Source organism: Rutidosis leptorrhynchoides, chromosome 2 (genome assembly GCF_046630445.1).
Source record: "Rutidosis leptorrhynchoides isolate AG116_Rl617_1_P2 chromosome 2, CSIRO_AGI_Rlap_v1, whole genome shotgun sequence".
NCBI lineage: Eukaryota > Viridiplantae > Streptophyta > Magnoliopsida > Asterales > Asteraceae > Rutidosis > Rutidosis leptorrhynchoides.
In genome coordinates this window covers 201,401,457-201,417,408 of record NC_092334.1, presented here as the reverse complement: position 1 = coordinate 201,417,408, position 15,952 = coordinate 201,401,457, and the positions used below count along the sequence as shown (strand labels likewise).

At 35.7% G+C, this 15,952-nt stretch overlaps 1 protein-coding gene across 1 annotated transcript; it reads right to left on the bottom strand.

The window, feature by feature from the left end:
- Positions 1-11,887: 11,887 nt before the first annotated feature.
- Positions 11,888-15,440, bottom strand: LOC139891644 (RNA-binding NOB1-like protein). Its single transcript, XM_071874624.1, has 5 exons — positions 15,077-15,440; positions 13,451-14,438; positions 12,737-12,905; positions 12,537-12,653; positions 11,888-12,281 (listed from the first exon to the last, which is right to left on the bottom strand). The coding sequence occupies exons 1-5, from the start codon at positions 15,423-15,425 to the stop codon at positions 12,135-12,137; spliced, it is 1,770 nt and encodes a 589-aa protein (XP_071730725.1). The 5' UTR covers positions 15,426-15,440; the 3' UTR covers positions 11,888-12,134.
- Positions 15,441-15,952: the final 512 nt, after the last annotated feature.

Genomic DNA, 15,952 nt, shown 5'->3' with positions numbered 1-15,952 from the left:
AGACACTTATCAAATAGTACAAATATTCTACCAAGGATGCGACATTACTACACGAAAAGACATCGACATAGCAGTTGGTGGTTCTATTATGAAGAAAACCGCAACCGAAGCTCACAAAATTATTGATAACACTGCCTCCCACTCACATGAGTGGCACTAAGAAAAAGATATTTTTCGTTCATCTAAAGTGGCTAGAGCCGATTCTAGCCATGACTTTGACTCCGTTTCCGTAAAAATAGATGCTTTCGAGAGACGAATGGAAAAGATGACTAAAGATATTCACGCAATACGAATCAGTTGTGAGCAATACGGTGGACCACACTTAACGAAAGATTGTCACATTGAGCAAACGATGGAACAACGAGAGAATGTTTCCTACATGAACCAAAGGTCGGGAAATAATTATCAAAATATTTATCAACCGCCAAGGCCAAACTTCAATCGAAATCAAAACATTCTTTACAATCCAAATGGACCCAACAACAACTCGTACAACCAACAAGGTCCGAATAACCAACCAACTCAAAACAATACTTTCAATCAACAAAGACCTAGCTTGTATAAACCACCACAACAAACTGAAGAGAAAAAGTCAAATCTGGAAGAAATGATGGCAAAGCTAATGGAATCTCAAACACAATTTATAACATCTCAAACCCAAACGAATGAGAGGTTTGATCAATCATTAAGAACTCGACAAGCTTCCATTTTAAATCTAGAAAAACACGTAGGTACTCTTGCTAGCATGATGAGTGAGAGGGAACAAGGAAAGCTATCGAGTAATACTGAAGTAAATCCTCGGAATGAGAATGTTAATATAGTTTCAACAAATTCTGAAAAACCATCTCCAGAAGATGGGAAGGTTTTCGATGTGAGTAACAATGAAGAAGTTACACCATCACCACCACCCGAGTATGTAAAGCCAGTGGTGGCACCATACAAACCACCCATCCCGTTTCCAAGAAAAAGAGTTGAGTATTAGAAAGTAATAGGTAATAAAGTTTGTGATACCTCTGGAAAGAAGAAGAAGAATAAAAAAGTGCAAGAAACAAAAACCGTAAAAGTAAACCCGGTGAAGACAGTTCCACCGAAACCTCCACCCAGGTTGGGTGATCTGGGTGAGTTTATTGTTCCTTGTCTACTTAGTGATTGTGTCATGTATGATGCAATAGCAGATTTAGGTGCAAGTGTGAGTGTAATGCCTCTTTCATTATATAAGAGATTAGGAGTAGGTGAGTTAAGTCCAACGGAAATGAGTGTTCGACTCTTTGATCAAACCATTAGGCACCCAGTTGGAATTGCTGACAACCTACCCATTCAAGTGGGTAATTTAACCTTTTTAGTCGAATTTATTGTCATTGACATAGAAGAGGACTCAAACATTCCTCTAATTTTAGGTCGACCATTCTTAGCATCCACCAGGGCGTTATTTGATGTAAGAAAAGGTAGAATGACACTTAGTAATGATAAAAAATCGATCACCTTTGTGAGTCGAAAGTCTAAATCTCCACCAACCAAAACCGTTGAACCAACAAAAATGATTGGTAAGAACCATGTTGTTTTACCAACTCCAACGGTAGTGCTTAACAATAATAAAACGCCTAAGTGTGGAGAAAATGAAGTAACACCTAATGATGACCTGATAACAAAGAACCCCGTTGTTGATACGAAATTAAATGACCCCGTTATTAATAGTTCAATGAAGAAACTTATTAAACGGATTCGCGATGCTAGAACCATGGGGAACTTTAAGTTATGTAATCGGTTAGTATCCAATCTATCGCCTAAAGAAAAGGCGAAACTAGTTGAATTTGTGGATATTACACAGGAATCCGACCAATGGCTTAAAGCAAAAGTCACATATATGCAAGTTGATTATGGCCCAAAAGAAATTGACAATGAAGTTAATCACAAATTCGACACCACAGCTACCTGAGTGTGGGGAGATTCAAATGTTCTAAGAAATAATGTTGTCTAAGGGTTAGTTGTTCTGTTCTCGTGTACTTTCGAGAATGGAATCCGATTGGTCTTTTCCACTAGCAGATACTAAAGAACTAGTTTTCTCCCCCCATTCTAAATTCTTGTTTTGTAGGTTTTGTAGGAAATTAATATGCATTTTTAAATTTAAGTTTTGTGTGAATTTAAAAAAAAAACAAAAAAAAATTACTTTATTTCATTAAGTTTAAAAAAAATGATTTCTAAAATTCATCGTAAGTTGAAGACTAGGTCATGGAACCGAAATTGCTTTACCCGAGGGCGGGGCGAAAAATTTTGTTATCATTATTTTTAATTTTATTGATCTAAAGTATACCAAAAAAAAATTAAAAAACCCAAAAAAAAAAAAAAAATTCTTTGCTTTTAAAACAATCGCTTTATAAACGACAAATTTTAAATTTTGTCGAGGGGCGGACTAGGTAAACATACCGAAACTACTTAGAGTAAAAGGAAACAAAATTTTAAAAAATTATTCATTTGAATTGTTAAAGGTTTTATAAAAAAATAAAAAATAAATAAAAATATTATGTATGTATATATGTTTGTAGTTATCTTATGTAAAACAGGGTAAAACAGTGCACTTTCAAAGACTGACATTAAGTTCAGCAAAAGCTACTAATTTTGACGATAAGACGCAAAACATATGTGAAATTACAACAAAAGGAATGAACGATGAGGCGCGCCATCTATCATTCGACGACCTTAGTAATTACAAACTGGGTATTTTTAATCACTTTTCTACACTTATCACCCTCATGAATTTATAATTATAGTCTGATTTCATGCAAATGAGGGCATTGCATGATCTCAAGTGTGGGGAAGGGTTATAAATTCTCTCGGGTTTACACCTTAGTTTAATTGCCAAATTTTGTAAAAATTTGAAAAAATTTCAACTAAATGAATTCAAAATCGAGTTTATACATATTTATGAACGATAAAACTAGGTGTTAATGCCGAAATTATTGTTACCTCGGAGAGAACATAAATGGAGAAAAAACCCAAAACGTTAGAATTCATTTAAAATGGAATAGAGGAGAATAAAAAGGCAAAGAAAAGAATAAATAAAAGCTAAGTGTGGGAAGAATTTACTAATTTCTTTAAAACACATATCACATATTTGGTACAGATTATTGCAGGTACTTTTGCTTTGGACTAAACTAATCAGTTTTACCCGATTTACTGTAATATATTTGAAAGAAAGATGGATCTACACGATTAATCAATTCCATCATTAAAAGGAAGTAAAGTCTTCCAAAAAAGAAACGTGCTTCTTGATTTAGGTCAGGAAGTTGTTGTCCAGACCAGCTGTAGGTTGACGAAAAATCTAGAAAAGTCATCTCTAAAATCAGCAGGAAATTCACGGACCTCAGCATCAAACAGGGTCACCAAGTGGTCAGACTTATCCTAACTATGAGAGGATCTGTCTCGTAAAATGGGGAGGGCGCCGTGCAAATTAGCTTGATAAGACTAATGAATCAGACCCCCAGAAAGGATAATCTCCTTAAAGATTAAAAATCAGCTTTTAAGACTGATATTACTCAATCCTTGAGATTGACTTTAAAGATTGAGAATTACAAACTCATGGAATTCGATGATATCTAAACTCGAGCTTGAATGAGAAAATATTTTGATCAAATTAAAACCGATTTGTTTTCTGAAAACCTATTTTCAATGCGTTCATTACCATTGAACGTAAAATCCTAGGAATTCACCTGAAATTCATTAGGTCACCTGAACCAAATCGGGTGTCAACCGTAAGAACGGTGGTTGCATAGCAGGGTCGAAGACAGGACCTTGTGCCAGACCGAAAAATTATAGGTTGATCTTTACTATTGCTCCTACAAAGGATAGTAATTGCATCCGACACGTTTTAGACCATGAACATCTGCATGTCATTAGATATTGCCTTGACAGTTGCTTGTTCAACGCTTTCCTTTACAACCGGACGGTAGTTTACCGAAAGGTAATATACGGAGCAAGTATACTGAACGTGTGCTTTCCTAATACAAGGATTAGCAAGTGGGTGACACAAAACCACAAGTTTTTGAGCTTAAATTTTCAAAACTGAAACCCACAAAATCCACAAAAACTTATCTAGGGTAAAAGCTAGAATGAATTTTCAAAAGATCAAATGTTTTCATAAAGATCCAATTTCCTTAAAGGATCTAAATTTTCATAGTCATGTGGGACTGTAAACCACATCGTTACTACCATTGTTCATACCGCCGTATTAAAATCACTGATGTATAAAGTGTGAGAATAAAAAAAAGTGATTCTAGTGAAGTGTGATTTTATTTTAAGTTCTGTATTACTTGAGGACAAGCAACGCTCAAGTGTGAGGATATTTGATAGTGCTCCAAATGAACATATATTTAGGCACAATATCCTTCCAATATGTAAAGCTTTTAGTTGTAATTGTTCTATTTTTATGTAATATTCGTTTAAATAAATAAGTGCGAAGACAAAAGAAGAAAACGATGATTTGAAGACGCAAATGATCAAAAAGCTAAAAAATACAAAGTACAATCCAAGTGATTCGAATTATTGATGAGAAACGTCTAAAAATTACCAGAGTACGAGCCGCGGAACGCAGAGTACAAGATATCTCCGCGTACGAAAGGACGTTCGAAAATCCGGAACCGGGACATGAACCAACTATCAACGCGCGACGCAACGGAGCTAAAATTACAAGTCAACAATGCACAAGAGTATAATATAATATATAATTAATTATATAAAATTATATATATATATATATATATATATATATATATATATATATATATATATATATATATATATATATATATATATTATATTATATATTAAATAAATACGCGCAGCCCATGTTTAAAACTCAATGTGAGCTGGAACAGCTGGCCATGCGATCGCATGGACAGAAGGCACAAAACTCATGCACTCGCATGAGTTACTGTAGCTGGCCAGGTTCTTTAAAAAGTCAGTTTTTCGGACGAGTTATGTACATCTTTTTCTATCTCTTACTCTCAAAATATATATTTATATTTATATTATAATTTTAATATTAAAGTTTAATAATAAGGTTATGTTAGCGAATGTTGTAAGTTTGTAAGTCGAAATTCTGTCTGTGTAACGCTACACTATTAATACTCATTGTAAGTTATGTTCAACCTTTTTAAATTAATGTCTTGTAGCTAAGTTATTATTATGCTTATTTAAATCGAAGTAATCGTGATGTTGGATTAAATATTAAGACGGGGTAATTGGGCTTTGTACCATAATTGGGGTTTGGACAAAAGACCGACACTTGTGGAAATTGGACTATGGACTATTAATGGGCTTTATATTTGTTTAACTGAATGATAGTTCGTCAATTTAATACAGAGATTTACAATTTGACGTATCTATAAATAACCATATACACTCGATCGGACACGATGGGCGGAATATTTATAAATACTAATAATCGTTCATTTAACCGGACACGGGGATGTATTAATAGTCAATGGACTCATTAAAACAGGGGTGAATTACATACAAGGACACTTGGTGTAATTGTTAATAAAGTATTAAAACCTTGGATTGCACACAGTTGATAACCTGGTGTAATCATTAACAATGTATTAAAACCTTATTACAGTTTAAGTCCTCAATTAGTTGGAATATTTGACTTCAGGGTATAAGGATAATTTGACGAGGACACTCGCACTTTATATTTATGACTGATGGACTGTTATGGACAAAAACCAGATGGACATATCGAATAATTCAGGACAAAGGACAATTAAGCCATGGTAATAAATTAAAATCAACACGTCGAACATCATGATTACGGAAGTTTAAATAAGCATAATTCCTTTAATTTATATCTCGTCGTACTTTTATTTACCGTCATTTTATTTATCGTACTTTAAATTATTGCACTTTTAATTATCGCACTTTTATTTATCGTCATTTACTTTACACTTCAAATTAAGTCATTTGTATATTTAATATTTTACATTAGGTTTTAATTGCGACTTAAGACATAAAATCGACAAACCGGTCATTAAACGGTAAAAACCCCCCCTTTTATCATAATAATAATATTACTTATATATATATTGATACAAATATAGTTTAAAATAAATATAGCGTTAAACTTGGCTAGCTCCCTGCGGAACGAACCGGACTTACTAAAAACTACACTACTGTACGATTAGGTACACTGCCTATAAGTGTTGTAGCAAGGTTTAGGTATATCCACTCTATAAATAAATAAATAACTTGTGTAAAATTGTATCATATTTAATAGTATTTCGCAATAAAAATATAACTATTTCATATACACCTCGCATAACATCAATGACAAACGCTTAGACATAAGAGGCATTGGAGATGTGACATTGAAGACATCCAATGGTTCCAATTGGACTTTGAAAGATGTGAGGTATATTCCGGATTTGAAAAGGAAGCTTAATAGGTCAATTGGATGAAGAAGGTAATCATACTACCTTCGGTGATCGCAAGTGGCATGTTCTAAAGGATGGTCAAGTCGTGGCATCGGGACATAAAAGGGGAACTTTATACATGATCGAGGTATTCGATGATGTTGAGGTTAATGTGACGAGTAATGTAGGGGCCGATTCTACTCTATGGCACCGAAGATTAGGGCATATGAGTGAGAAGGGGATGAAGTTGCTAGTTTCTAATGGGAAGATTCCGGGTTTGAAGAAGGTGGATATCGGGTTTTGTGAGCCATGTACTATGGGGAAACAAAAGAAGGTATCATTCGGGAAATCGGGAATTGCGCTAAAGAAGGAGAAGCTTGAACTTGTTCATTCCGATGTCTATGGACCTACAACGGTTGAGTCGCATGGTGGTTCCCGCTACTATGTCACCTTCATTAATGACTCCACAAGAAAGGTATGGGTTTACTTTCTCAAAGTTAAATCTGATATGTATTCTACTTTTAAAGTGTGGAGAGCTGCTGTTGAAAACGAGACTAACTTGAAAGTTAAGTGCTTGAAATCTGACAATGGAGGAGAATACAGCAGTAAAGAATTTAAAGACTATTGTGCGGAACATGGTATTCGTATGTTGAAAACTGTTCCAGAAACACCACAGCACAATGGGGTTGCCGAACGCATGAACTGGACGCTCAATGAGCGGGCTAGGAGTATGCGGTTACATGCGGGTCTACCCAAGATGTTTTGGGCAGATGCTGTGAATACGATAGCTTATTTGATTAACAGGGGACCCTCAACACCGTTAGAGTTTCGAATTCCTGAGGAAGAATGGACCGGTAAAAAGGTGAGTTTGGCTCACTTAAGGGTTTTCGGTTGTAATGTGTATGTGAAAACCAAAGACATTGACAAAGATAAACTTGAAGCTAAATCAAGAAAGTGTACTTTTATCGGGTATGGGTTGGATGACATGGGTTATAGGTGTTGGGACAATGAGGCGAGGAAGGTGATTCGTAGTAGAGATGTTACTTTTGATGAAAGCTCGTTGTATGGCACCAAGGTAACGGTTAATTCTAATCATAGTCCGATTATGCTTGATAAGTTTATTGATATGAATACAGGTTCTAGTGGGAGTTCGGGAACTATTGAATTGCCAATTGATGGTGAGGATCAAAGTGATGGAGATGATTCGGAGAGTGGTGCTAGCTCCGAAAATGATGAGAGCTCTATTGGTGGGGATGATGGTGACTTAACTCGATCACCACCACCCATTACTCCACCACTGAGACGCTCTAGTAGAACGCCCAAACCTACTGTTAGGTTTTCTCCATCAGCAAACTATTTGCTCTATACCGAAAATGGTGAACCCGAGAGTTATTTTGAAGCAAGAAAATCTAAAGAATCCATACAGTGGAAGCTTGCTATGAAAGAAGAGATGGGGTCAGTTATCAAGAATAAGACATGGTCTTTAGTGAAATTACCTCCAATGAAAAAGGCGTTGCACAGTAAATGGGTCTTTCGGGTCAAAGATGAGTTGAACGGGAAAAAGCAGTACAAAGCTCGGTTGGTAGTCAAGGGGTTTCAACAAAGAGAAGGAGTTGATTATAATGAGATCATTTCTCCAGTTGTGAAGATGACTACTATTCGCTTGGTTTTGAGTATTGTTGCTGCTGATGACTTACATCTAGAACAATTAGATGTAAAGACCGCATTTTTACATAGAGATCTTAAAGAGGAGATTTATATGGTGCAACCAAAGGGCTTCGAGGTAGTTGGTAAAGAGAGATGGGTTTGCAAATTGAAGAAGAGTCTGTATGGGTTAAAACAAGCACCACGGCAATGGTACTTGAAGTTTGATGAATTTATGACAATGAGTGGCTTTACAAGAAGCGAGTCGGATCATTGTTGCTACTTGAAGAAATTCAAGTCCACCTATGTTATATTGTTACTTTATGTTGATGACATGTTAATTGCTGGTTCAGACATGTTAGAGATCAACAGGTTGAAGAGAAAGTTGTCTCACGCGTTCGAGGTGAAAGACTTAGGGGCTGCTAAACGGATACTCGGAATGAGTATTGAAAGGAATTGGGTTGAAGGTACTTTAACTTTGCCTCAAACCAAGTATATCGAGAAAGTGTTAGAGCGGTTCAACATGGGTGATTCAAAGGCAAGATCCGTGCCTTTAGGCGGTACTTTAAAGTTAACGAAAAGTCAAGCACCTATAACAGAAGTAGACGAAGAGGAGATGGCTCAAATTCCTTATGCATCGACAGTGGGTAGTATTATGTACGCAATGAATTGTTCAAGACCTGACATAGCTTATGCAGTGGGAGTTGTGAGTCGGTTTATGTCGAATCCGGGTAAAGAGCATTGGGAAGGTATAAAGTCCTTTTGCGCTACTTGAAAGGTACTTCTAAAATGGGGTTGAAATGCACTAAAGGTGATTCCATTTTGAAAGGGTACGTTGATGCTGATTTGGGTGGTTGTGACGATTCGGGTAGAAGCACTACGGGGTATGTTTTCACGGTTGGTAAGACGGCGGTTAGTTGGATGTCCAAACTTCAAAGTTGTGTTGCGCTGTCAGCACCGGTGGCTGAGTATATGGCAGCAGCAGAAGCATGCAAAGAACTTGTATGGCTGAAGAATTTTATGTTTGAGTTGGGACGAGTTCAACAAGATTATGTCTTGCACTGTGATAATCACAGTGCTATTCATTTGGTGAAGAACCCGGTATTTCATGGTCGTACGAAACACATAAAGCTAAGGTATCATAAAATTCGCGAATTTATTGAAGATGGTACTTTAGTTGTTAAGAAAATTTCTGGTACGGAGAATCCTGCTGATATGTGTACTAAGGTGGTTACGATCGGGAAGTTGAAGCTTTGCATAGCTTCAACTGGTCTTCTTGTTACTTGATGAAAGAAGACGTCAACTAGAGAGTTCTAATGGTTATTGGTATTAATTTCGACAAGTAGTGTTGAAGACCTTGTATCGAAAGTCTGCTCTTCCAGCGATGTTGAGTTTGCGTGTCCCATGTTTGATTGGCGGTATGAGAGGTGGTTCGACGTTCTTGGTTGAAATGGTTAGTTTTGGGGTTGACGAGATTTTGGGTTTTGCTCTCCTTTGAGTGGGAGATTGTTGGATAGTTGCAAAGAAGATCAAAACAAGAAATTGTCGAGTTCTGGTATCGGGTTTGAGTGAGGTTTGTCGCAATAAGCGACACGGCTAGAAAGTGATAAAGTGCACTGAAACGAGACAAATGTGGCAGAAGTGGGTGTCAGAAGTTGTCGCGTTCTGAACCACTTTGTCACGTTCTGATGCAGTTTATCGCGGAACGCGACAAAGTGTCGCGAAACACGACAGTGTGCGTAGCCAGCAAGTTATTCGATTTGTTTCCTAATTTTGATTAGCACTATAAATATACCTATTGTAATCTGTAACCCTAAGCACGAAAAATCAATAAAAAAGCTCTCTAGTTGGCCGTTGACTAAAGCAATCACACCGATTGTATATAACCACGTAATATCTTGTGTCGTTTACTTTTCTTGTTGTTATTATGTCCGTTTGTCATTTGTGGGATCACAATCTTTCGATTGGTGGTCGTTGTTGGGTCCATAAATTCCTAACATGAATTTGCTTAATTCAAGAATTTTGATAACGATTGTAATTTGTATTAGTATCATTTTTGAAATCATATTAATGTATTCACTACCTTATATAAATTTGCCAAAGGAACACAAAAATGATAATAGGTCAGCTTAACACTACCTGGCTTGTTTCAACCCAAATCAGCACAATCAACTCCAACCGAGCTGGTTGTTGCATACCACCATCTCCGTAGGTTTCTTCAATCTGTTCTTTGTGCTAGATCCATGTTGTCTGATATTTCATGTTTCTAAAAAATTCAGTGTAATTTAAGTGCGGCTTTTATATTAATGTATTTTATCTGCGGTTATCCTGCAGTGAATGCATCTTACAATGATTTGGGCTTCCATCCAGTAAGTTCTAACAATGGCTACATAACGTTGTTTTGTTTGTTGTCTTGGTGAGTCATTTTGAATTAAGTAGCTAGCTAGAATTAAGCTTGAAACAAGTTAAAATTTTCAAACTATGACATCTTACAGAGAAATCAAAAAGGAAAATAGATGTAAGAAAATACTCGGTCCCGAATTAAATGTCCACCAACAATTTCTTTTTTCTTTTTACAATTTATAATAGTTTAATGAAATGTCCACTTTACCCTTCGTTAATAAGCCACCATTATTAATTAACTTCTAAACGAAAGATATGAAATTTTTCGCCGTAAATATATATATATATATATATATATATATATATATATATATATATATATATATATATATATATATATATAAGGGCAGGATCAATGGGGAAGTAACCAATCCCGGGGAAGCGGGGGGAAGCAAATTTTTTTTTTTTTCGTTTTTTTTAAAATTTTTTTTTTCCGGCATCAAGATCACACGAAAATATGAACATTTAGAAGAGACACTTCGTGATGAATGTTATTATTTAGGCGGGAAAACGATCGGCAAAAATAACATTCAAGATAATATTGTTCGTGATGAATATAAACGTTTTTTTTCTTTCATGTTTTGTGAAGTAAAATTTAGCCCGATTTAGAGTTTAGGGTTTAGGGTTTGGGGTTTGGTGTTTTGGGTTTATTCCATAAACCCAAAACACCAAACCCTAAACCCTAAACCCTAAACCCTAAACTCTAAACCGTTCGTGTTAAAAACTCAATCTAAATCCTAAATCTAAACCCTAAACCCTAAATTTCTAAACCCTAATATCTAAACCCTAATATCTAAACCCTAATATCTAAACCTCAATAGCTAAAACCTCAAAATACGCTCGAAAAACACGATAATTGTTATATATTACTTCTTCGAGCGTTTTCCCGCCAAAATAAAAACATTTATCACAAAGTGTCTCTACTAAATGTTCATATTTTCATCTCATCTATAATGTTCGTGAACAAAGTTTTTTCAAAAAACGAAGAAAAAAAAAGTTTTTGCTTCCCCCCGCTTCCCCCCGAATGGTTACTTCCCTCTTGATCCTACCACTATATATATATATATATATATATATATATATATATATATATATATATATATATATATATATATATATATATATATATATATATATATATATATATATATATATATATATATATATATATATATATATGAAATTAATATTAAAAGTTTTACTTATTTCCACATGAAAGGTGGAATTGAAATTTTATTGACTTTTTAGTGTTATTTTGAGTAAAAAACATTTATTTTGAGACAAATATAAATAGTAATGTGACCTCTTTTTATGAGCCGGGTTCAAATGTCATTAAACCTTAACTATATTTTATTATCTTAGCATGATTTGCTAGTTGAATAATGAATGAAGACATATATAGGTCAAACAAGTCACTCGAATTTGGCCTGCCTATCTTTTGCCACTTTACCACAAATGGGTCAATATTGCCCCAATATAGTATCTAACTTTGGAGCCCTTTGAGTTTTACTTCTAGATTCGCCATTGAATACATTATCAACTAACAAAATCAACCGATAGAAATGAAACCAAAATTGCATCATGTGATTAAAAATTATCAATTAATTTAAATATAACTCATGGGACTCGAGTTTTCCAGGTACAAAGACAAAAATACAAACTGCATAATCCGTGAGAAGATCTCTAATGCATAGTACGAGAATAGTGATTGTCATTTGGGTTCCGCTTGCCACTAAAAACTGCCAGTGCTTTCCTTAACGGTGGTTGCAGAGGAGCCCTCTTGTCTGTATGGTGAGTAAACATTTCATTTGTAGCAAATATGTCGTCCACCTATAAATGTGTAATCAAATAACCACGTGAATATAAGCTTTCCTCACAAACAGATGTATATCTATTTCAACACAATTACTTAAAAATGATTTATTATTGTTGTTTCTTAACTCATAAATCGATTTATTGACAGTAATGTTTCTTTTTCCTGTATAAATATCACAATTATAGTTTCTTAAAAGAACGAAGTATTTAGACGTGCTAAAACAATTAGGAGGTAGAATCTTGATGTGGGTTTAGCATGAAGAACTTTACCTCTTTGTTCTTCTTTTTTGTTTTGGGATGCAGAAACTTTTGTGGAAGTTGATCTTCACGTAAGATCGGGTTCTTGGTTATGGCATCCCGTCCTCCTTGTGGGAGAGGCAACGAAAACTACATAGAACCCAAGCAACATTACATTAGTACATGACCCAACCATATCTGTAAATAAACCATTTGATAAGTAAAATAATCACCTTAGTGCCTCGAACGGATATACGTGGTCTACGAGCTGCAATAGTAGCTCCATTTTCACCAACAGTAACAGCTACTTTACGTAAAGTGCCTCCATTCCCACAACTTGGACAGAAAATCTTGCCGATCTCGAATGTCACCTTAAAGCAAGCATGACATTTCAATATCCACCTGCAAATTCAAAAGAAGAAAAAAAAAAAAAAAAAAAAAGCAATGAACAAGTGATCTTACTCAAAGAAGTGAGAATCACCATATGTACAACAAGCTTACATAAGAAGTACATGTTGTAGAGGAACACATAGTGACATATATGATGACGAAAGCTATTACAAGTAAATACAATCTGGCAACTATAGGTGGCAATTCTAACTCATTTAGTTAAGTATGGGTCTATCAGGGCTACATTCCACCACTAACAGGTCCAAATGATTATATCTCAAAATTTAGCTTAAAAGGCCTGAGCGATCAGTAGTTTCCCAGAGTGAATCTTTAGCGCGCGATCTTATTACTTTATTACTCCGTACTAAATTAATATTGATATATAAAGCCAAGCTATTGTTTTTAACACTTACTTTTGCACCCGTATATCGTAGAAACATAAGTTAAGATATATCAGCCTACAAATATCACCCATTATGTCCCTTAAACAGACCCGGAAAGTTGCCAACTCTACCAGCTTCAATAGTCTGAAAGAACAAAGGATAAGATAAACAAACCTGTGCAACTCACGTATCTGCATTCCTCCTGGTGCCACTAGCCGTAAACCCATCTGCAGAATAACATTCTGCATTGCAAAATCACCAGTAACACAAGCAACAGTCGACTCAGAAAGCGATCTTAACATCCAACTTTGCTCACTGCTTTCATCATCATCTACAAACGATACACCAATACTTTCGTTCGTCTCACTAGTCATATCCAATTGTTCAAACCCGTAAGTCACATTTTCAGTTTCATTTAATTCATGATCTTCACAAGCCTTCACCGAATCGTCTTCAAGCCTCATTTTATCCAGTGTTGTTGAAAGCTCTTCACCACCATTGCGTTCATCATTTTCAGTCTTTTCTTTAACACTTAATTCATCTGATTGTTCATAAAGCATATCAGGTAAATTTGCATCATTTTGATCATCTTTTACGGATGCTGACTCAGACATTTCACGTCTATTTTTCCTCCTTAAAAACCTCCTATGAGTGCTTCGACTAACAGCAGGGAGCCAATCATCTGCAATATCACCAACTTCGCCCTGTGATGCATCGATTCCCTCAGCAACCATCTTTTTCCCTTCAACAATAACTTCTTTCTTTTTAGGGAAATATTTTCGAGGTCTATTAAAACCGCCATCGTCATTATATTCAGATCCATTCACCGATGCAGAATCTTCATTACTACAATCCTTATCTGCATGAACAACATTCATGTTCAGATCTTTTAAAGGAAGAATTCTTGACTCCGGTCCTGACCCATCCCCAACTACATGTTCCAATGCTTCCCATTGGGCCAAGTTAGGAACATTGGACCCCCAGCCCGGTAACTCTTTCTCGGGAAGCCTTTTTACATTAACCGTGCGAATAGGTGGAGGCGCATCTCGAAGATGGCTAGTTCCGTGAATCTGAGACTCCAATGTATGAGTCAAAGCAATAAGCTTAAGATCAACATCTGATAGTGTTTGTAGATCTCCAGTTGCCTTTGCAAAACTGATAACTGCAAAACCATACACAAACATATTTTCTAGATTAAGGTGGTGTTTGTTTTTTAAGATGTTTTGGTCTAAAGAGCTGCGGACCATGTCTGTGAAGAAGATGTGGTCTAAAGGTCTGTATGCTGAATAATGAAGACTGTTTGTTTTTATGTCTGCAAAATAACTTAATTCTGTCCGCAGCACTTAGAAGCATATTTCTAAGTCTGCGAGGCTGCAGACATAATAAGACATTATTTTATCTTATGTCTGTCTGCAGTAAAACTATCTGCGGACGCGAAGACATAAGACATAATAAGGTCTGTAGACAAGAAAACAAACAACACCTAAATCAAATCCTCCTTAAACTCAAACGAATCAAGAGTCTGATTTAGTGACCCTGACACAGATATTTTTACAAACACAAACATTCAAAGGTCATGTATGCTTGAGCTTATCATCATAATTAACTTGATTTAATCACAAAATCAATGTAGCATTATACATGTTAATGGATGAAATTCGTAGGGAGAATTAAAATTAGACATTATACAAATAAAATCATTTTATACGTGAATTAAGAAAAATTAGACATTATACAAATAAAAATTGATTATATCGTCTAGGTTACGAATATATGAGAAAATAAAAAGGAAAATAAAACCTTTTTTAAGTGATTCAGTTGATGGTTCCATGGTATCAACGGTGAACGGAAGGAAATTGAGGCGGTGGCGCGAAGTAGGATCTCGTATTTCGCGAATAACATCGGTAACGGAGACGAATTTATCGGCGGCGTGGTGTAATTGTTCAGCACCTTGTATAATTGCGTTTGCATCGATAACGGCAACGGCAATGCCTTTGGTGGATTTGCAGCTGCCGACGACAGCTGCGGCGGAGTATTGTGATTGATCGTGGTGGTGATTGGTAGGGTTTTGAGGTGGTGGAGACTGTTTTACTATGTTGCTCCAGCATGGAGTTGGAGTTGGAGTTGAAGATGCTTTTGGTGACTCCATAGGGTTTTGGTTGTGGAAGACGATGGATCAAAACCCTAGCAGTATCTGCAATACGGAAGTAGACGTTATGAACCTTGATTTACAATGTAGTCCCTTGACTATATTTATATTTTCACTTTTCGTCCCTAACAAGAGAAAACATTTTTAACGACTAATTAGTGTTATAGAAAATGGAATAATCGGTAATTAATCGGTTTTAAAAATAATGAACTGTCCATTTTGATTCTTGTGTTTTCTTAATTTGCATAAAAGTTCAATTTTCGATCGATATTTGTAAAGTTGATCCTCCATCTCGAAAACGAAGTTGAACATCTGACGGAGAGTGAGACAGAGACAAATGAGAATTATCCGGACTACGTCTACTAAATGTCAGCCTTCTTACTTAGATAGCATCTATTGTACTATCTATCTTAATTTGATTAAAGCCTTACTTTCGGTATCCTATAGACTCAAGTGACAAGCTCAGTGAAAACTCACCCCTGTTCCATGTCACTGTATTTAGGAGTCGAAAATCGGTCAAGATTCAT